The sequence below is a fragment of the Physeter macrocephalus genome, chromosome 12 (assembly GCF_002837175.3).
Source record: "Physeter macrocephalus isolate SW-GA chromosome 12, ASM283717v5, whole genome shotgun sequence".
Classification (NCBI taxonomy): Eukaryota; Metazoa; Chordata; class Mammalia; order Artiodactyla; family Physeteridae; genus Physeter; species Physeter macrocephalus.
This window is the reverse complement of record NC_041225.1, coordinates 27,664,870-27,687,787: the sequence shown is the minus strand read 5'-3', so window position 1 is coordinate 27,687,787 and position 22,918 is coordinate 27,664,870. Positions and strand designations below refer to the sequence as shown.

General features: G+C 44.2%; 2 protein-coding genes and 1 non-coding gene across 3 annotated transcripts in view; 1 reads left to right on the top strand and 2 right to left on the bottom strand.

The window, feature by feature from the left end:
- The window catches only part of DCDC2C (doublecortin domain containing 2C), a 97,902-nt gene extending 90,270 nt beyond the window's left edge, over positions 1-7,632 (bottom strand). Inside the window, 1 exon segment of the mRNA XM_024118560.1 lies at positions 7,247-7,632. Coding sequence (XP_023974328.1) covers positions 7,247-7,632 — 386 coding nt within the window.
- A 956-nt stretch (positions 7,633-8,588) lies between these two features.
- Positions 8,589-22,918, bottom strand: part of ALLC (allantoicase) — a 22,370-nt gene continuing 8,040 nt past the window's right edge. The window contains 7 exon segments of the mRNA XM_007116207.2: positions 8,589-8,897; positions 9,620-9,631; positions 9,634-9,723; positions 11,984-12,130; positions 13,130-13,203; positions 13,612-13,775; positions 22,142-22,266. Coding sequence (XP_007116269.2) covers positions 8,589-8,897; positions 9,620-9,631; positions 9,634-9,723; positions 11,984-12,130; positions 13,130-13,203; positions 13,612-13,775; positions 22,142-22,266 — 921 coding nt within the window.
- On the top strand, positions 9,842-10,037 carry LOC112063683 (U2 spliceosomal RNA). Its single transcript, XR_002891122.1, has one exon. It is a non-coding gene; the product is annotated as a U2 spliceosomal RNA (small nuclear RNA).

Here is a 22,918-nt window from a genome sequence, read left to right as displayed (position 1 = left end):
TAATCAGCCCAGTTTTATTGATGAGGAAGCTGAGTCTCAGCGAGCTGATTTGATTTGCTAAATGCTACCCAGATGGGAAAAGCCAGGATGCTGTTCACCCCAGGTCTTCCGGCTCTGAGACCACATTCCTCTTCCTCTGGCATGGCTGCCTGTCCACGCACTTTGCCCCTTTCCCGGTTGTATACTAGTCCTCGGGTACAAGCGGGTGGTAAGGAGAGTCAAATTACAGGTTGGGGTGTCAACGAGCTGCCGTAGTTTGATTTAAATAGCATTTTCACTTTGAATCTCAACAGCAGATTCCTAAGGTAAATAGGAAAAGTTCCTACTATAATTCAAATTCTTTGGGGTCTCTCGAAACACACACACACATACACACACATACACATGCATACACATATACACACGCATGCACACATACACACACACACACACGCACACACACGCAATGCCCTGATATAAATTTTGTTGTGAAAGAAATCATTATTCCAGGCTTTACAGGACACATTTTTAAAGTGATTATTAGCCTATAATATTTTGTTTTATAGAGAAAAAATAATTTATTTATTAATAAATTTATTAATTTAATTAATTTCTCAAATTAATTTATTCCAGAAAATGTAGGAAATGTTTGAATGATGATTGGACTGGGGAAGATGTTATGGTGTTTGTCTTCTCAATGTACCATTTTACAACCGTGAGAAACCCTGCAGGACGGTTAATGTATCATCAGGTTGCACTTCAAAGTTCATCTGCTGGCGGCACAATTAGAAGATTATTTGCCGGTGAAAATTAATTTTAAGCGTTCAATGGCTCAGTAAGTACAGAACATACATTCCAACAAGTGCCGGCTCACTGATACCAGTACAAATCAAGCCAAAATCAAAATCAGAGCTTTATTCATCAGTGTCTGGGTTCCGAGTTCATACTGCATTGATCTAAAAGGTAGTGGAGAAAACGAAATCCAAATGCCTCTCCACGTCGAACCTCACATGCAAACGTCTCCCATCGTTTGACAGCAATGAAGGTACACGGAAAATGCAAAGTAACAGAGGGTCTCGACCACGTGGGAACCCCACCTCCCCTGCCTGCTCAGTGAACTGGGTCACATCCCCTTCCCTACAGAAAATAATCATCAACATTAAGAAATCTGGGAAGAGAAACACCTCAAAGTCTTCCTCAATATCTCTGCCACATGTCCAAAACATTTCAAATAAACACTGAAAATCTCTCTACCAAATGAGAAGTCTCACGGGATCTATGAGAAAATGCCTCGACCCACAGAAAGAGGAAAGAATTTACCGACCTCGGTCCAGGCGTGACAGTCGGCGCCTCACAAGCTTCCTTCCTCACCTGCTCACAGACAGAACACATGTCCATTTTACAAGGAAACGTTTTGGGGGTAAAATTAAACTTTTCATCACACATAAGTTGAAAAGGATTTTAAAGTCAATTTTTGTTGAAACCTTCTTTTGTGGTCATAAAACAACAGTGAAGACCGGATTCTGGTAGGAAATTGGAATCCAGCATACGCAATGTCTGAGTCTGTTCAGGCTGCCCTAACGAAAGTACCACAGACTGCGGTAGGGGGAGTTTAAACAGCAGACATTTGTTTCTCACGGTTCTGGAGGCTGGAAGTCTGAGATCAAGGCACTGATATATTCAGTGTCTGCTGAGGACCCGCTTCCCGGTTCATAGACGGTGTGTTCTCGCTGTGTCCTCACCTGGAGGAAGGGGTAAGCCTGTGTGCCACAGCTACTGAGCCTGCGCTCTAGAGCCCGCAAGCCACAACTACTGAGCCCACACGCCACAACTACTGAGGCTGCACTCTAGAGCCACGAGCCGCAACTACTAAGCCTGCGCTCTAGAGCCCACGAGCCGCAACTACTGAGCCCAGCGCCACAACTACTGAGCCTGCGCTCTAGAGCCCGTGCTCTGCAATAAGAAAAGCCACCGCAATGAGAAGCCCGCGCACCACACCGAAGAGTAGCCCCCGCTCGCCGCAACTAGAGAGAGCCCGCACGCAGGCATGAAGACCCAACGCAGGCAAAAATAAATTTTAAAATTTATTTTTTAAAAAAAGAAAATTCTTATGAACCTGGATTCTTGCATCTTTCCATACTTAGAAAAGCACTAACATCATTAACTGAGATATCTGTTCCTCGGGACTAGCAGCCACCGTCTCCTGTGATGGGTGCCTGAGTGCACATACTCCTTCACCAAAATCACAGAAACACTGTCTTCTCCCGCCCTCCCCGGAGCCGCTCCCTGGGGCTGTCTGAGAGGCTGGCCCCCAGCTACAGCCCTCCGGAGACACGGAATAAACTTAACTCACAGCTCTTACACCGTGCATTTTTTCAAGTCGACACAATCACACGAGGGATTCAGTTTCAACATATGAATTTCAGGGGGACACAGTCAGTGTGTAGCATGCAGCAACTAACCCTGAAAAAATCATCACAAAAACAAACACCTACAAAGGAATACATTCTTGTCAGTGAATTCTCATACATAACAGGATTAGCACAGTAATAAATGTAAATCTAAAATGTTAGGGCATTAATCCAAACTCTCTACCTCTTAGCAACTGTGATGTCTGTGACTTATGATTTTTCTTCAAAAACAATAAGATGTCAAGTTTGCATCCTTGCAGATGCCATTAAGAATTTGAATCACAAGCCAGCTAACTCACAAAATAACACTATCTGGGTGGTCCAAAAAAACTCAAGCTACTGATTTAATTTGGAGTATCTATGGAAAGGAAGCATTCCTGACATTTGGGAGAAAATGGAAATCCTCTCTGGAGACTCTCACCTTCATCTCAGCCCTTAAAGAATTTCCTCAAAAAAAAAAAAAAAACCCCACATAGAAAGGGAGTCATTTGCAGTCAAAAAAATAAGTAAACTAACAAGGACAGAAAGGGTCATGAGAGAAAATCAAGTGAAATAAGAGAAAACAGAGATGAGTTTCAAATACTGGGATTACAGGCACAGACCACAGAAGGACAATATTTCAGTAAAAGACAAGCTTGAGGGCTTCCCTGGTGGCGCAGTGGTTGCGAGTCTGCCTGCCAATGCAGGGGACACGGGTTTGAGCCCTGGTCTGGGAGGATCCCACATGCTGCGGAGCAACTAGACCCGTGAGCCACAACTACTGAGCCTGCGTGTCTGAAGCCTCTGCGCCGCAACAAGAGAGGCCGCGACAGTGAGAGGCCCGCCCACCGCGATGAAGAGTGGCCCCCGCATGCCACAACTAGAGAAAGCCCTCGCACAGCAACGAAGACCCAACACAGCAAAAATAATAAATAAATAAATAAATAAACTCCTACCCCCAACATCTTAAAAAAAAAAATCAGGGCTGACACATGGAGTTTAAAAAAAAAAAAAAAAAAAACAAGCTTGAAAATACATGCAGGACCAAGAGACTCGAGAGAATAACATGGAGGATTTGAAAAGAACCAGACAGAATGTTTGGAAATGAAAAACTGAACGATTTAAATTTAAAATTCAATACATTGGTTTGAAGCATAGTATACACAGCAGAAAAAAATTAATCAAATCTAGGCGAAAGTACCTAGATTATAGCACAAAGATAAAAGAGAGAGAGAGAGAAATACATGAAAAAGAGGGGACTCTTGGAGGTTAGAGCTAATGAAATAAGCCAACCCACATCAACCCAGATACAGAAGGCAAAGAGAGAAAACATAAGACAGAGGCATCCCCTGAAGAGACAATGACTGAGTTACCACACCAGAGACTCAAGATAATTCAATAAATCTGCACTTAGACATATCGTTTAAAGCACAGTACCCAGCATCAAACAGCATAAATTTTAAGAAGCTAAAAGAGATAAAATATGACTTTCAGAGAAGTGAACGATGATAGCTGATATCTCATCAGCAACTACCAAGTTAGAAGACAATGAAAAATACCATTCATGGTCTAAAGGACACTGCCATCCACAGAATCATAACAAAAATATACGTGAAGGAAAAGGGCAAGAAGACCTCTGCTCTGGGAACCATGGACTAAGTAACCCCAATCAACCTTTCCACTAAAAAACAAAACCGGACACACTAAAAAACATGTCTTTGAAACATAAGACACCTATCAAGATAGTGAGGAATTCCCACACTCCAGGAAAGAAAGGAAATCCACAGACATGAGGCCGACATCTGGGGCCACTTTGGTCCAGGGGTTCTTATTGTTGGGAACAGAGAGCTGAGAGGGTGAAGCACGGTTCTGACAGCCTTTTGTGGCCACAGGAAAAGCACTGGTTCAGGACCCACCAACAACGGGGGTCCTTGTGAACCACCCTCTTAGTGAACTGGGACCTCACTGGCTGCACCTGAGGAGGGGGGAGCATCCTGGCTTCCAGACACCTGGTCAGTCCAAACCATCCCACGCACTGAAGCTGTATTAGGTGATCGTGAACTAGGATGACACAGGCAGCTGGCCAAACAAAAACCCACGTTGACAAAAGATAATATCATCTCAGGCCTCAAATTATTTCTGCAAATAAGTTGCAAGAGTAAAAATGTCCAGCACACAGAGGTAACTCGGCAGAGGAAAAGAGAAGACAGCGCAACAGAGAACCAGCTGTAACAACAGACACTGTGGCTTCAGCCTGGATCACTCACGCTAGGGAGAGCCAGCTGCTAGATCTCCCATGGACAGGCTCACGGCAGGAATGAAGCTTCCTGACATGGCCACGTGAGTGAGCCTGCAAGCACCTACCCGGGTCAGGCCTTCAGATATGACTGCAGCCAGCATCTTGATTGCAAACTCACAAGAGTCTCTGAGCCAGAACCACTCTGGACTTCCTGGTCACAGGAGCTATGAGATAATAAATGCTGTTTTACGCCAATAAGCTTGCACTAATAGGATACGCACCAACTGATAACTCACATGCTCTCCCAGAGAAAGTCTTACCCATGTGTGCACCAGGAGACAGGTGAAAGAATGTTTACAGCAGCGTTGCTTATTTTAGCATAAAATTTAAAATGACCCAAATTATCCATCAACTGATTGGATAAATAAATCGGTATATCAGTCAATGAAATAATACCTAACAGTAAAAATGAATGACCTACAGTTACATGCTGTTAACACAGATGAGTCTCAGAAGCATATTATTGTGCGAAAAAGCAAGTAACAGAAAATATATGCAATATAATTGCATTTACATAAAGTACATAAAACACTGGAAAAAAATCTATCCTTCAGGGATAGATTACTATGAAAAGATGATTATTACAAAAGCCAAACTAGTGGTTACCTGTGGGCAAAGGATGGGAGTGGAGGCAGGAGGTTTTTAAAACACTGGTAACGCTCTTTTGCTTAATCTGGGTTGTAGTTTACACAGAGGCTTTGCTTTATTACTATTCTTTAAACTATACACAAAACTGTATACACTCTTCTGTATATATATATATATATATATATATATCTCACAATAAGAGAAACAAGAGTTAACGACAATGTAAGGAACGGTAATAACATCTTTAGAGGCAGACACAAGAAATGAGTGAAGCCAAGGCAGCCCAGGAATTCACAGAGGATTAAGAAACAAAACAATTTTCTCCCTTCCATTTTGCAAAGGAAGCCCTTTCTGAGGTCCTTCACCTAGACAGAATTAAACCTGTGCTTCTGTCCTAGCGGTTACCACTTTCTCTTTTGTGGTTACTTCTGTTTGTCTCTTATCTCCCCCAAACATACACTGTTAAGGCCCTCTGCAGCAGCCCCGAGGCTGCCCTACAGGAAGACGCACAGGATAGCTTTTGTTAAGGACCTGCAAGACACCTTTGGGTTGCAATGACATTTGTATAATGACAGTTACCAAGAAAGCTTAGAGAAATTATAAGGATTATAAGTGCACAAAAGACTCAGGTACTCTTGGGAAGAAAAGTAAGAGTATAAACAGAAGAGTGTGCTATAACCCCATTTGCAGTAAGATCTCAAAGAGAATGCAATACCAGTCCCAGGCTAAACAAAACAGAATTAAACTGACGCTTTGAGTGGGTACCCACAAGTACAACTGACAGCCTGAATGTGGCCAATTTCCATTATGGCTTTCTGAGTGGCCCTGACGTTGATACACAGGCCTGTTTCACCAGGACAGCCGTCATCTGTCTGCGGCTGCTGTCTTTTTGTCAGCAGACGCTGGGGCGGGTGTCCTTGCTCCCAGGCCAGCATTCAGAGGCTGTACTGTAGGCCGGCACTGCGTCAGGTGCCAGGATTTCAGAAATCACGGGTGCCTGTCCTCTGTAGGGTCTTAACCAGCAGGATAGAGAGCGGCGAGCTGGGCCGACAGCACAGCTCAGGAAGTGCTCTCAGGGAAGGAGGCGAGCCCAGGTCCCGGGGACACCAGCCTGGACAAGCTGTAACCCAGCTCGGGCGTTCTGCCTGCCAGCGTGCTTCCCCAGGTTCCCTCTGCGTGGCCACTCCCTTTCTTCCTGCAGACCTTCGCGCAGAGGTCACCTTTTCAAAGAGGCGACCCTGGGCACCCTATTTTCACTGCCACACCCACCGCCCCCTCTCCCCATCCTTTTTCTAATTCCCTCCAATACTGTTGGGTCGGAGATAGTAGCTGGTCTGCCCTTCCCACAAGGCGAGCAGGGGCGATGTCGGGGGCCATGCAGGGTGCACTGCGGGCCCGAGGAGGCCTAGCGGAGAAAGTCCATACAGCACGGCGGCGCTGGGCGGGGGCAGAAGTGGGGCGCGTTCCCCAGCCTCGCGGGGACAGGACGGGCCACCAGGCCGGGGCAGACCCGGGTCGTGTTCCCTGGCACCGCGGGGACAGGACGGGACACCAGGCCGCGGCAGACCCGGGTCGCGGACCCCGGCGCCGCAGGGACAGGACGGAACACCAGGTCGCGGCAGACCCGGGTCGCGGTCCCCGGCCCCGCGGGGACAGGACGGGCCACCAGGTCGCGGCAGACCCGGGTCGCGGTCCCCGGCCCCGCGGGGAAGGACGGGCCACCAGGCCGGGGCAGACCCGGGTCGTGTTCCCTGGCACCGCGGGGACAGGACGGGCCACCAGACCAGGGCAGACCCGGGTCGTGTTCCCTGGCACCGCGGGGACAGGACGGGACACCAGGCCGCGGCAGACCCGTGTCGCGGACCCCGGCGGCGCAGGGACAGGACGGGACACCAGGCCGCGGCAGACCCGGGTCGCGGTCCCCAGCCCCGCGGGGCGAGGCGATGGAGCCGGGGGGCGGTCGCAGAGGCGGGGGCGCGGCGGCACTTACTCCAGCTTCCGGAAGCGCTCGCGCCCGGCCGCCACGTACTTGCCGCCGGCCTGCAGCGCGTGCAGCTCGCTCACCGGGCGCCCGCGCGTCGGCGTGAAGAGGCGCCGCGCGCCGAAGGGCACCTCCACCTGCTCCGTCAGCTGTTCCAGCAGCGCCTCGAAGGTGGCCCCGCGGCGCCGCGACAGCACGAACTTGCGGCCCACGTAGAACGGGTCCCCGCTGCGCTACACCACGATGGTCCTGGCGGCGCGGGGTCCACCAGCACGTGCGGCGCGCGCGAGCCCGCGGCCCACGCCTCCCCGGCAGCCCGGCTCCGCCCCCGTGCGCTCCGCCGCCCGGGAGAGGCCACGTGAGGGCGAAGCAGAACCGGGACGGGTGACGGGCATCCGAGTCCGGACAGGGGAGGACGGCAGAGCTGGGGAAAGGGACGGGGCGCGGCTCCCGCGAAGGCGCGGGAGGGCCGGGCAGGAGGCACTGGGCACCCAGCGCGACCCCTCCCACCACTCCTCCGCCCTCCGACGCGCGAGACGTGGGGAGATGGGGGGTTGCAGGACCGTCCTGACAATTAAAACTGCGTCAGGGAGGAATGTCAGGAACCGTCCAGAGCGTGGGAGTGACTGGAATCCTAGGCGCAGCTGGCACGTGGTATCGCAAAGGTGTAGCCTTCAGGACGCACCTTCATTTGGGGGAAGAACAATTCAAGGGCCTGTGTGTCCTTGGGAGAGTCGTGCCCTATTCTTTTTTTTTTTTTTAATTTATTTATTATTTTTTTGGCTGCATTGGGTCTTCGTTGCTGCGTGCGGGCTTCTCACTGTTGTGGCTTCTCGCGTTGCGGAGCACGGACCTCGGTGTGTGGGCTCAGTGGTTGTGGCCTGCGGGCTCTAGAGCGCAGGCTCAGTAGCTGGGGAGCACGGGCTTAGTTGCTGCGCAGCATGTGGGATCTTCCCGGATCAGGGATCGAACCCTTGTCCCCTGCACTGGCAGGCGGATTCTTAACCACTGCGCCACCGGGGAAGCTCTGCGTGCCCTATTCTAGGTGAAGATAGGCCAGTCCTCTGAGCTGGGACAGTGACTGATTCTAGGAATATGTTTTTCCAGTGACTTTGATGGGCTTAAACAAACTTTTAAAGACAATGGGCTATGTATATTGCCTGCTGAAATACCTCTGAAGGCACAGAATACTTACACTATAAATATCAATATCTGGTACTGCTAAAAAAAAAAAAGTAATCCTGCCATTCACAGCCGCAGCCAATTTTTCCAAGAGCTCCATGGCCAGATACCAATGTGTGAGAGGGACCACTTTCTTACATCACCAAGAATTATATTGATCTTCAAAACATTAATTGCTAGAAAATTCTTCAGGTTCGGGTGCTGAAAACACTTCAGAAGAAGAGTCTGACCGAGTCACTGTGTAACCACCCCGGTTTCGTGTGGGATGGGAGGTTTCGCTCTGAAGCCCGCCCTTCCCTGAGAACCTCATCGCGGGCTTCCCGCGGGGCCGCAGGAGCCAGACGGAGCCCGGGAAGCCCTTGATTCGGAGGCGGCGGCTCACGCCCCACTCCGGGGCGATGGTGCCCTTCGCGTGGGCGATGCCGTCCTGCAGATCCTGGGTCAGGCTGTGCAACACGTGGCTCGCGTCGGGGTTTAGCTGAAAAGAGAAGCAGACGTACGGGTCCTTGTAGTAACCAGGTGGGCTGACGCGCCCAAGGCCGCCCATCGGCTTGGACTTAGGGGCCTTAAAAAGTGAAAGTTATTCAATGGTAATAATTTGGCTTACCATAGCAATCTGCTAATAGGGAAAGGATGTCCAAATGAGACCAACATGAATACTCAGGTCCCTGTGGTGTTTGTTTTTAATAGTTAATTAAACGGACAAACTGACGAGAAAAAGCAAAAGGAGGGCACGTGGGTGTCTCCCGGAGGCCTTCACCCTTCATAATGGGGAGCAGCCCTCACCCCTGACTCTGACACGAAAATGACCACTTCCGTCCCTTGTGATCCAAGACAACGGTTCTGGAACATCTCAGCATCCATCCCACAGGGGGACACACCGTGATAGCTTTAAATATGGTAGTTGCCCCTCCTAAAAAGTTAATGTAACACAGAAACATTTTTCCATGTCTATATCCTTCGACCAGATGGTCTAAAACAAAATTTGATTGTTAGAGGTGCAAAGGTAGGAGAAAATAGAGCCCGTCTTTTGATGATATTAAAGTGCAGATGCGGTTTGTGAAAGCTCATTCATTTTACTGTTAAGCTGAGCAGAAGTTTTGGGGTTGTAGCATAATCCTTCCAAATCCGGGCTGAGTGAAGTGGCCCCGGGGGAGGGCCGGCCTGCACAGCTCCTGGTGGATCGGATACCACTCTAACCTTTGTGACTGGAAAAGCGGTGGCTGCCACTTATGGCCCGGAATATCCCACTTCTGCTGGACCATGTCTTCCTCCTCCTGAGTCGTCTGGCTGCAGCCATCCAGCTGTCAGGAGGATTGCCTATTGGAACAAAATAAACAGTGACCTTCTCCACTCTGCACTCAGCGCAGTTCGGTTTATAGAATATCAGCTTCTTTAATTGGATCAAAAACCCAGCAAAAAATCACTTCTCAGACTTTTGGCTAAGATCAGGCGTAGTATGTGTTCTTATCAGTTTAATATCTGATACGTCCTCTCTCCGAGGACGATCTATAATATCTCGTGGATTTTGGGAAACAGGAGATGCAACAGGAGCTTGCTTCGTCCATTCCATGCCTCGACCTGGTACTGCAGTACTTCCAGAAACGGTGCACCAAAAAAGAAGCCAGCCAAAAAACAGATCAATGTTCCTTCTAAACAAAACAAAGGTATAAAGTATGTGAAAGAAGGAAGCTACCAGTTTGTGAGGGAGTTGGAGTGCCTCATGAAATCAATGAGTGTTTCTCACAGGAATCAGGAAAGCCTGGCATATGCTAATAGGCTGGTGCATTTGAGTTTGAATGTAGGGCATTTTACTTTGGAAGGTGAATGTATTTAATAAGCTTCCTAGATTGCATATTTAATTACTTGCAAACTGTTATATGACTCATCTGAAATTATTATGAGGCTGGAAAATATTTTCCTTATGGCATCATATAAAAAATAAAATCATATAATCAGAATAGGAAGAAATACTGAGCTAAACTAACCAGGGCTTAGCAACAATCAAAGGCGCCGTATTCAAGGATCTTTAAGCGTTCTCTAGGTGAGAATATATGGTCCTGAGTTTCTGTCCTCTCTTTGGAATTTCATCAGAATCGTTTGCCCAGCGGGGTGAGAGGACTTTAGTGAAAGGGTCCCACACTCGTCGTGAGGAGAGTTGCTATAGGGGTCCCCAAGACTTGAAGATCAACAGAGGAGAAGCTGCTGATCAAAAACCCTGGCAGAAGAGGATACTCTTTGAAACAGTGGTCTCCAGGGTGCGGGAGGAGAACACTAGGATGACCATTTCTAATTCTTTAATATACGAAAGCGCACGTGTGTGTATATGTATATTAAGCCTTGCGTGGTTGATATCGTAACTGAATACTGGCGTGCCCCCTCGTCCCATGACTGCCATCGTGGTGACAGAGATACCCCAAGGACCACCAGCAGTGTATTCGTGGCATATTGCAGTCTGGGGTCCCTGGTTACGTGGATTTGCTTGTTGTTACCTGGTTTTGAGTAAACCATCCCTCACAAAAATAAACAAGTGATTTTAAGCTATCCATGCAGAGAACCATGGATTAAAGATACGCCTAGACACTTTGCTGTACGGCAGAGATTGACAGAACATTGTAAATCAACTGTACTTCAATTTAAAAAAATAAAATTTTAAAAAAAGGATATGACGAGAGATGGTTTGCAAACGTCCACGAACAACGGGAGGACAGCAGAGCTGACATTTCTCCTGACCTTCAGGATGAGCCCTTGGTCAGCCATGTTGAAAAGTGAAAACAGTGACCGGTAATCAGATCTAAACCACAGTCTTCCAGACGGAAGTTTAAGTTATCAAGATTTCTTGAAATAATTGACATCCACTACCATTGGTGATGAGCTTCACCTTAAATATATACCGTGCCTTGATGAAACAGTTAATAATTGAGTGAGGTCACAGTGATTCACAAGACATTTAAAAATCAGGCATCCAATGTATGAACATAAACTGCTGTATTTATTCAGAGACGGCCAAGCAGTCATGAGATACCCACCCCAGTACTTATCAAAATTTCACCTAACAGTTATAAAAGTTTAGTAAACTCTTTTGAACTTTCTTAGTATGATGATACACGTATCTATTTCACAAGAAAGTAAATACAGAGTATTAAGGGTACTTGTCCAAATTTTTTTTTTTTTTAACTAATGGAAGTGCACAATTTTAAAAATATGTAGATCACTGCCTTCAAAGTCCGGCCCAGGGAAGAAATGGTCACCAATCTGCTTGGGACCCTTCCCCGTGAGAGGATAGCCCCACCCAGTTCTTCTCAGGACTTTAACCAGGGAGTGTTTCCTAGGCTTTTTCCATGTGGAATTCAGGGCCCCTGTGGTGAAGAGCCTTACAGCATCGTAGAATCTCATGACTTTTGTGGTCATTAGTTCAACTCTGGCCTTTTATAAAGAGGGAAACAGAGCACAAAGGGTTAACGTAACGTGCTCAAAGCCGCACACCTACGAGTGGAAGCCGGGTCCACAGCCGCTGTCCTGAGTCCCAGCCCTGTAGGAACTCGCTGTCTTTATAACCAGCACACCGATTATAAGGCATTTCCTCATGGCATTACATTTACCTCTGCAATACTTTGTGTCGATTTCAATTTGAGTTATTACTTCAGGATGTGCCGGTCAGAAAACTGCCCGTTCACAGCCCGGAGCCAGGAGAGCACCATCCTCATCATCCTGGAATTTCAGAAGGAAGAACGCGTAAACCAGCCTGGCATCACTCAAGACGCCAGTCCTTAAACCAGCGTGTGAAAGTGTTGGTACGTATCAATACTTGTTATTTCTTACTATAAAAGAGTATTTCCTGTGACCTGATTTGTAACTTACTTCTTGTATAAAGTGCCTCTTTGCTATCATTCCATAAATGGCTCGTGCCAGCTCAGGAGTTTTCTGGGCACTTGGTAAATTTTTATGAATTTCTGATATGATTTTGTATGTCAGTTATAAATTCAGGTAGGATGCTACACACAAAAGGGTCTTAATCTAACCCAGCCCATAATCCTGTGGTCAGTCTGTTTTAACCTTTCAAAGTAGACATGTTTTTGGTCGAAACTGTACCAATATATGACCTGCCTCCAAACACTAGTTTCTAGCGAGGAGAGTTTATTTACATCTGAAGCATTGGGTGACACAAAAACTAACCCAAGAAAGGGGTGTTTACGATTATGTTTGCGTCGAGATTTACACATTGAAAGGTCATGTGTTTCCTTTCCGTGTTTACTGCCCTACCTCAGGTCGCTTACTGGCCAAATTAAACAGCTGGGCTGTCTCTAGAGCCCCCTGTCCCAGGTTCACACAAGTGGTCTCACCCAGGGATACACAGATATTAAAAATGATGAAATGGTGTTTTTTTCTCCAGATCAACCAACAAATTTATTCGTGGGTTTTGTATCATTAAATTGTAGATATTCTTGTTTCCTTACTGAAAAAAAAACAGAGGGATAATTCCAACAATGCATTAGAACAGCCAGCATTAAGCAGCAAATTTGGCCTTCTGGGTCTTTAGTCTGGCCCTGATATTATAATGAAACAGTAGGGAAGTTGGAAAACGTGGAGACGTAATAAGTATTTAGAAAAATGCCTAAGAGGTTTCTAAAATAAGAGTCTCCTTCACATCAAATGAAAAAACCCTTTACTTTTTAGGAAGCATTAGGCCATGGTGTTTTCACTTCTCACTTCCAGTGTCGGTGGCCTGTCCAGCCTTCGTGCTGTTTCCCAACCATCCACCATAGACTTTGCCATGCCGACTCCTACCAAAAACGACGTTTAATGGGATATCACAGGATCATCCCATTTTATTTTAAATGTGAGAATGAGTGCATTGGTGTGATTAATTGCAGACCCCATGCACCCGAGCATTGCTACGTACATTATTTTCATCAAAGTTAATGTTTCAGTAAATTCACATACAACCATAGGGTTAGTAAATTTTACTTTTCCTTTTACAGCAACTGCTTAAGCCAAAGTTAGGAGGGAAAATTGCTATTGATTTATGTTGCATCATAAAGGCATGAAATCCTATATATGGATGATGGATCTCATCCACTCTCATGCTTTGAGATGGCCCCTTCCTCTTAAGTAATTCAGACCGTATTGGGGTGTTTAATGCGGCGCCCGGACGTCCCAAGTAAAAGCCAGCCCCTACAGCATCGCCTCACCTCTTATATTGTTTGGGTGCCCAAAATGTGCATTGCTAAATCCTACACAGGCACCCCCATAAACGATGGTCACCAGGTCTGACGGTTCTTTAGGGTCACTGGCAGTCTAGTCTTTTTGTCCAGTACCATATACCCTAAGACGTGCAATTCTGCCATCTGAAAAGGAAAGGAAAGGTTAGTTATTCCTACTTGGAAAAGTGGCGGTTTGCAGGTCATAAACTACAGAGCTCTCCACACCCACCTGCTCTGGTTCTCAAATACACCACGCCCGCTGCCCCAGGGCCTTTGCACTTGCCATCCCCTTGTCCTAGGACAGCTTTTCCAGCTCCCCAAAAGACTGCTTGCCATTCTTAGGCCTCAGCTTTGGTGTCGTGGTCTCAGAAAGGCTTTCCCTCTCTCTAGAATTATCTCCTTCCCACCTCCCCCACCCGGCCTCTATCTGATTCCGCAGCTTAATTTTATCATCTCCCCTGCTTACTTGCTCTGTCGTTCTAACCACAGTCTGAAAGGATCTTGTTCTTAATTTAAGACCCTGATAATAACAGCCTCCCAACACCAGAATATAAAATCGTTGAAGGCCAGAATAGCTCCCTGTCTTGTTTGCTTTTTGTATGGCACACAGCAGGTGCTTGCATTGTTTTGCTGCTGTTGAACTAATAACGCCAGGAGGGCAAAAAGCAATTGGGAAATTCGCCACAGGTGAATGTTTGGTCCCAAAAGTCAGCATTGCTAAATCCTACACCGACTCACACGAGAGCCTTACACTTTTATTTTTACAACACATTGCTTTGCAATGCAATTGAGAATACTAAAGCGAATATTCTCAAAATCTAATAGCTGCTGAGAACCACAGCAGCCTGAGATTAGGTCTGCAGAGCAGAAAATAGCTACCAAGATCCATTCACATTATCTGATTCTAATAAAATGAATGCTTTTTATTTGTTTGATTATTTCCTAGAAGGTGGAAGCCAAGCTTTTTTATATAGAAGCTCAAACTCATTCATCAGCGTATTCTGCTGAAGCCAGCCCTATATATCTGTACATGAAAACTTTGGTGAAATTGAGTGATCTGAAAAAATTTCAGTAGAACAGTGGAAGTCTTGATATTTACAGTAAATGAAACCAGACTGTGTTGGCATAAAACCCAAGAAAATATACTAGCGAGAGTAATTCACAACACTATTCTGGTTCATTGAACATTATGATCTGCTTTAATGGTATAGAATGTTAATGTCTGTTAACGTAAAGCTGGTTTTACATTTTTAAAAAGTGAGGTTCTGCTTTACAGAATTAATATCCAGCCTCACTTTTACCAAAACTGTCATGGAATATTAGACATGCCTCTTGGTACTCCGAGGGAGACTCAGTAAAGCGACTCCATTCCCACCCCAGGTGCCCCATTGCGTTCTCCTGCTGCTTTCTCTCCCTTTTAAACTTGGATCCAGGTAGAACCCTCATGGAGCAGTTAAAGGCGCGGCGGGGAGATGGGGAGGAAAAATCTGCATACAGACATGCCCGCCCCTCACCTGCTATCCGTTGAGGCTGCCAGTCAAGAACGAGATTTAATGTGTGCAGGAAACTTCAAGGACCAACCCCACAAAGCTGGGCTCCCACCCGATACCTTTTCAGACCCTCCCTCAACTCCTAAGCTCTGTACACACCGGGTTGAACATACGAAGTTGCTATTTCAGTTATCAAAAATTGCCAAATAGAAATTTCTCAGGGCTCTACTAAGTGCTTTTGTTGTGACACTTATCGCTATTTTTGCAGGATTTTTCTTGTGCATCTCCCACCTGGGTTGTTCACTTTGTAAGGGCAAGGACCCTGTCAATTCAGTCTTAACAACAAATGGCTACTGAGCATCTACTCTGTCCCCACAGCCTGTGCTAGGAAATGGGCGTGAGCAGAGGACAACCCAGACACATGACCCCTGTCTTCAGGAAGCTTGCGTTCTGTTGCCTCTGCCCTACTCATCATCTGGGAAGTGATTGTACGGCCGGTGCTTAGCCCCTAGCTCAACACAGCTATACCATAAGTCTTTGTTGAATTAGCAAACGTGAAAAGTCCTAAATCCCTCCTGTTGGCTTTGCTCTTTCAGTTGCTTCCGTTGATTTTAGAACAGATGGTTTCCCTGGGCAAATCAATATCACTAAACGTGTTCAAGTCTCTACATGTTGGTGTCTTACTTTAAAGCCTGATAACCAGAAACACATTGCATCTAAAGTGAGGGTCAAGAGATCCACTTCTAGCATGATGGCACATGGATCTCTGCTGACCCATTCCCCAGGGAAGCTCGTGAAAATTAGGGAAAAAGCAACCACTTAAAGTCTCTGGGAATAGTCCTAAGGGCACACAGAAAATGAAGCCACATTTATTCCAAAACTCTACTAAAACTCAGCAAGACCAGGGGGAGTCTGTGGTATGTGAACCAGGCCAGCACCTTCACTCCCTTCTCCCACTACAATGAGGTGGAGTCTCCCCTCCACACAGGTGCAGCCACGAACGCAGGGCTGGTCCCCAGATCTCAGTTGGGGGCTTTCTTCCCAGGAGGGTTCTCATTCTGCCCCATCTGCCTGTTGTGAGGCTAAGTTCCAGGGGAGTGTGGCTGAGAAGAGGGGGGCACTTTCCTTCCACCCAGCCCCCACTCGCGAGACGGGGCTCTACCCTGCACAGAGACCCACTGAGATACTGGGGCCATGATCGCCTGTGTCTCATTTCACAAGGCAGGGGGTCTACATTGAGAGAGACAAGCCAAGAAGACCTGAGGCTACTGCCCCCCTCCACTGAGCACCCAGCTCCTAAAGCAGGGCTGTCAGTCAGAGAGAAGTGCACCATTGTCCCCACCCCCCAGCTCCAGAGCCAGGGCTCAGAGATCAGGGAGAAGCGGGTCCTAGAACAGAGAGCTCCAAATCTCTTCCCAGTAAATGGGCTTCACGTGGAACAGAGTATGGAGAAGTTCAAGCCTAAGGGTGCTCTCAAAAACAAAGGCGGTGATGGTGAAAAGCTATAAGAGGAGACTGAGGCTAATACATTCATCAGAAATATATATATAACTATAAAACTGCAGTACAAACTGTAAGTGAGACAATTGGCTGGAAAGAACGGGGAAAGAGCTCAAAGAAGCCTTTCTGGGATCGGAACAAATCTCAAACACTGACCTCAAAAACTATCACTTCAAAGAAACCCAAATTTAATTGGATTGGTATGTGGAGCAATTTATGCCCAGGGCATTGTTGAAAAAATAGAGCAATCGGATGGCAATTAGTGGAGCTAACTGTGAATGTGGTTAAGGAAAGAGATAGTCAAAGAGAGCTCTGCCCAAACTGTCATCTCAGGGTCACTGTGGGCATCCCCAGCATTGTGCCCCCCAAGGGACAGCACCAGAAGCTTCACACTGTGAGGGTGAAGTTGACTTCACTAAAGTAACACGGCCAGCAGCTAAACACGAAAAAGCAAAGAGCACCTGTAAAGGTGATTATATAATTACTATAAGAGACAGTATAAATACACGGCTCCTGTCCCTTCTTCTGTTACATGATTTAAAAAACAATAGTATAGGGCTTCCCTGGTGGCGCAGTGGTTGAGAGTCCGCCTGCCGATGCAGGGGACACGGGTTCGTGCCCCAGTCCGGGAAGATCCCACATGCCGTGGAGCGGCTGGGCCCGTGAGCCGTGGCCGCTGAGCCTGCGCGTCCGGAGCCTGTGCCCCACAATGGGAGAGGCCACAACAGTGAGAGGCCCGCGTACCGCAAAAAAAAAAAAAATAATAAAAAAATAAAAAAATAGTATAAAATAATATGTATATACTGTATGTTGGGCTTTTGATAAATAAAAATGTGATCTATGTGTAATGTATTTACCAGTAACTGCACAGAGGAGGTTGTTGGGAGCACAGCTGTACTGGGCTAAAGAAAATGACTACATATGGTAACTTAAATCCACAGGAACAAGTGAAGACAACCAGAAATGATAAATAGGAAGGTGAATATAACAAACCTTAAGAAAATGTAAATACACTTGCTGTGCTTTCTTCTCTCAGCTTCTTCATAAGACATAAAATTATGTAAATAATTGTAATAGTGTATTGTTGGGTTTGTAACATTTATAGGTGTGCTTTGTAAAACAACAATGCCACCAAAGGGGGGAATGGAAATAGAGCTATATAAGAGTAATGTTTCTGAAAGAAAGTAAAAATAAAATAGTGGGAAAAATTATTAAATAAATTAAAATGCTGTTTATAAAAATTCAATTAAATCAAAAAAGCAGTAAAGGAGGAAAAGAGGAATAAAAAAAGACATGAGACACAGAAAGCAAAAAGTTAAATGGTAGCTGTAACTCCAACTATATAATAACAAACAAAAACAAAATATGTATTAAACTATCCAAAGGCAGAAATAGTCCAACTGCATGGAAAAACAAAACTTAACTGTATACTGCCTACAGGAGACACACTATATATTCAAAGATACAAATATATTGAAAGTAATAGGATGGAAAAATTAGATCATGCAATCAGCAACCACAAACAAAGTGGAGTGGTTTTACTGATAACAGACAAAATAGACTTTAAAACAACAACAAAAAAAAATGTTACTAGAGATAAAGAGGAACATTTTATAATGATAAAATGGTCAATCCTTCAGGAAACTATAACGATTATAAACATACATGCACCTAATAACATATACCCAAATCATAAAGGAAACAAACTGACAGAAATGAAAGGAGAAATAGACAATTCAACAATAATAGTTGGAGACTTCAGTACTCCACTTTCAATAACAGATAGAAAAACTAGAGAAAAGATCAACAAGGAAATAGAACAACACTATAAACCAACTATACCTAGCTGACTTATAAAACACTTCACCCAACAACAGCATAATATACATTCTTCTCAAGTACACATGGAACATCCTCCAAAATAGGCCATATACGTGGTTATAAACAAAGGTGTTGAAATAATACAAAGTGTGTTCTCCAATCACAATGAAATGAAATTAGAAATCAGCGAGAATGAAATTTGGAAAACTCACAAATATGTGAAAAGTAAGCAACACACTCTAAACCACTGGGTCAAAGAAGAAATCAAAAAGTAAAATAGGAAATAGTTATAGATGAATGAAAATGAAGATACAACATGCCGGAACTTATGGTGTCCAATAAGCAGTGATTGAAGGGAAATTTATAGCTATAAATACCCATATTAAAAAATTAGAACCTTCACCTTGGGACACTGGGAAAAAAAGCAAACTAAACCTAGAGCAAGCAGAAGGAAGGAAATAATAAAGATTAGAGTCGAAATTAATGAAATAGAGAGTATCAATGAAACTGAAATCCAGTCCTTTGAAAAGATTAACAAACTTTAGGTAGATTGACTAAGAAAAAAGAAAAGACTCAAATTATTAAAATCAGAAATGTAAGAGAGGACATTACTACTGACCTACAGAAGTAAGAAGAATTATAAAAGAGGAATTATATACCAATAAATCAGGTAACTTAGATGAAATGCACAAATTCTCACAAGACACAAACTACCGAAAATGACTCAAGAACAGACAACCTGAATAGACCAATGTCAAGTAAATAGATTGAATTTGTAAACAAAAAATATATATCAATTCTTCACAAAATCTTCCCAAAATATAAAACAGGAAGGAACACTTCCCAGCTCATTTCATGAGGCCAGTATTACCCTGATACTGAAACCAGACAAAGATATCACAAGAAAAGAAAACTACAGGCAAGTAGCTCTTATGAACAGGGACATGGAAATCCTCAACAAAACACTAGCAAACCAAATCCAGCAACACATTACAAAAAAGTATATACCATGACCAAGTGGGATTTATCCCAGGAATGCAAGTTTAACATCTGAAGATCAATTAATGTAATACACTGTACTAACAGAATAAAAGACATTTTATTAAGCCATATGATAATCTCATAACAAAGAAAAAGTATTTAACAAAATCCAACACGCTTTCATGATAAACACTCAACAAAGAAGGAGTAGAAGGGAACTTTCATAATCTAATAAAGGGCATCTGTGAAACCCACAGCTAACAACATATTTAATTGTGAAAGACTGAATGATTTCCCTCCAAGATCAGAAAAAAGGCAAGGATTCTGCTCTTGCCACTTCTTTTCAACTTTGCACTGGAGATTTTAAGAAACAGAGAGAGAGAGAGAGAGGAGGGGGAAGAAAGGAAGGAAGGAAAGAAGGAAGGAAGGAAGGAAGCTGGCATTCATATTGGAAAGGGACAAGTAAAACTATCTCTGTTAACAGATAATATGATCTTGTCTATAGAAATCCTAAGGATTCCACTAAAAATCCATTAGTACTAATAAACAAGTGCAACAGAGTTGTAGGACACAAGATTAATATTCAAAAATCAATTGTATTTCTATACACTTATGATGAGCAATCCAAAAATGAAATTAAGAAAACAATTCCATTTACAATAGTATTCCGAAAGAATAAAAGATGTAGGAGTTAATTTAACAAAGAAGTGCAAAATGTATACTTTAAAAACTACAAAATGTTGTTGAAAGTAATTAAGGAAATGTAAACAAATGGGAAAACATCGCATGTTCGTGGATTGGAAGAGTTAGTATTTTTAAGATGGCAATACTCCCCAGATTGATCTACAGATCCAATGCAATCTCTATGAGAATCGCAGCTGGCTTCTTTGTAGAAATTCACAAGCTGATTCTGAAATACAGAATTGCATATGGAATTGTAAAGGACTCCAAATAACCAAAACAATCTTCCAAAAGAACAAATTTGGAAGACGAACTTTCTGACTTCCAAACTTATTACAAAGCAACATTAATCGAAACAGTGTGGCACTGGCATAAAGATAAACACATAATATTGAGAGTCCAGAAATAAACCCATGTATGTATGGGTCAACTAATTTTTCACAAGTGTGCCAAAATCATTCAACTGGGAGAGAAGAGTCCTTTCCAAAAAAAATGGTTCTTGGACCACTGATACCCACATGCAAAAGAATGAAGTTGAAACCTTACCTTACACCATATACAAGAATTAATTCAAAATTGATCAAAAACTAAATCTAAGAGCTAAAATGATAAATCTCTTAGAAAAAAATCTAGGGGTAATTCTTCATGACCTCAGATTTGACAATGATTTTCTAGGTATGACTCCAAAAGCATGAGCAACAGAGACACATAGTGGAACTTCATCAAAGTTGAGAGCTGCTGTGCTTCAAGAGACATTCTAGAGAAAGTGAAAAGACACCCACAGAGATGGAGAGGCTATCTGCAAGCATACATCTGATAAAGGGTTTGTACCTAGAATATACGGAAAACTCTTCCACTCAGTAATAAAGGACTAATAATAAAATAATAACATTGGATTTTTACCCAACTTAAGAATGGGCAAAAGATCTGAATAAACATGTTTCCAAAGAAATATGCAAATGGCCAGGTAAGCAACTGAAAAGATGTTCATCGTAATTAGTCATGAGGGAAATGCAAATCAAAACCACAGTGATATACCACTTCACATCCTCTAGGATGGCTGTAATCAAAAATTCAGAAAATAACAAGTGTTGGGAGGATGTGGAGAAACTGGAACCCTCATGCAATGCTAGTGGGAATGTAAAATGGTGTAGCCATTTTGGAAAACAGTCTGATAATTCCTCAAACAATGAAAAACATAGAGTTATTATATGATCCAGCAATTCCAATCCTAGGTGTGTACCCAAATGCAAACGCATACGTCCACACAAAAACTTGTACAGGAATGTTACCAGCATTATTCATAAGTATTCAACAGGTGGAAACAACCCAAATGTCTATCAGCTGATGGATGAATAAGCACTGTGTCTATCCATACATCGGAACATTATTCGGCCACTAAAAGGAATAAAGTACTGACACATGCTACAGCATGGATGAGCCTGGGAAACATTATGCTAAGTAAAAGAAGACAGTCACAAAAGACCATTTATATGAAATGTCCAGAGTAGTCAAATGTATCGAGACAGAAAGTAGCTTAGTGGTTGCTTAGGGCTGGGGGAGAGAAGGTTGATAGCTCAAGAATATCAGATTTCTTTCTGAGGTGATAAAAACTGTTCTAAAGTTGACTGCAGTGGTGGTTGCACATATATATCATTTACATAGACTTTAAATCGTACACTTAAATGGGCGAATTGCATGTTATGTGAATTACAATAAAGCTGTTAAATAAAATAAAATGAGGGTTATTTGTACATAGCACCTCAACTGCTAATATACCCGTGGAATAGAAATCGTTAGGAGATATCCAACCCAATACAACTTAGTTCCATCACATCCTAATTTAATTGATAGTTTTTCCTAACTCCCTATGGATGGGGACGCTAAGACAAGAATTTCCTAGCGCACTAAAAGGGCAAATTATAACCCTAAAATGCTAGCGCAAGAAGGAAGGGGTGACTTCATTTTGTATTTTTTAAACCTGCCAACATTAACTAAAGAAGCCACAGCGCTGGAGAGGGGTCCACATCATATTTACCAGGGAAAGGCTGAGTCGTATGTGACCTCACCTCTGCCGGGAGTTGACAGGAAAACAGTCGTGGCTGGAAGCAGGATTTCCCGGTTTAAGCTCTGTCACGGGAACCAGACAATTCCAGTCGTTGGACTTCAGCTAGCAGTAAATATAAAAATGTTAGTGATGGCTCTAGGCAGCAATAAATTCTCCCATTCTAATGCCCGTGTGGGGCTTACAGGGCAGGACATTTTGGAATAAAAATTAATGATGGATGCCTAATGGAATACTTTAATAAAAATAGTAATAAAGATCAAGTCTCAGTTTTAATAAACAGAATAAAGGCCTGCTTTTTTTTTTTTTCACCCTGATCAAAATAGCCACTGGGTGGTGGTGAAAGGGGATGGACAGGGAGGGCTGGGAAAGAGCCTCCCAATGCCTTCACCTTGAGGGCTCACAGAAAGAAGCAGCCGGAATGTGATGTGAATGTTCACATAAAACCCAGGCTCTTCCCAGGGACCATGGCGTAAATGGGTCAGCCTGAACCTCGCAACAGATTCCCTAGATCAGTGCTCCTCAACTGGAAGGGCCCATTTGTTGTTACCATTATGTATTTCCCAGCCAGCGCTGGATCAACGCTTTTGTAAAACACAATATAAATTAATTACTAGACAAACTTGGAAAAACAAGAATGTACCGAAACACAAGCCAAATTGTTTATTGTATTAAATTCATCAGGCATAAAGTTACTTTGTCCAATTGCTATCAAAAGTATTTAAGGGCTTCCCTGGTGGCGCAGTGGTTGAGAGTC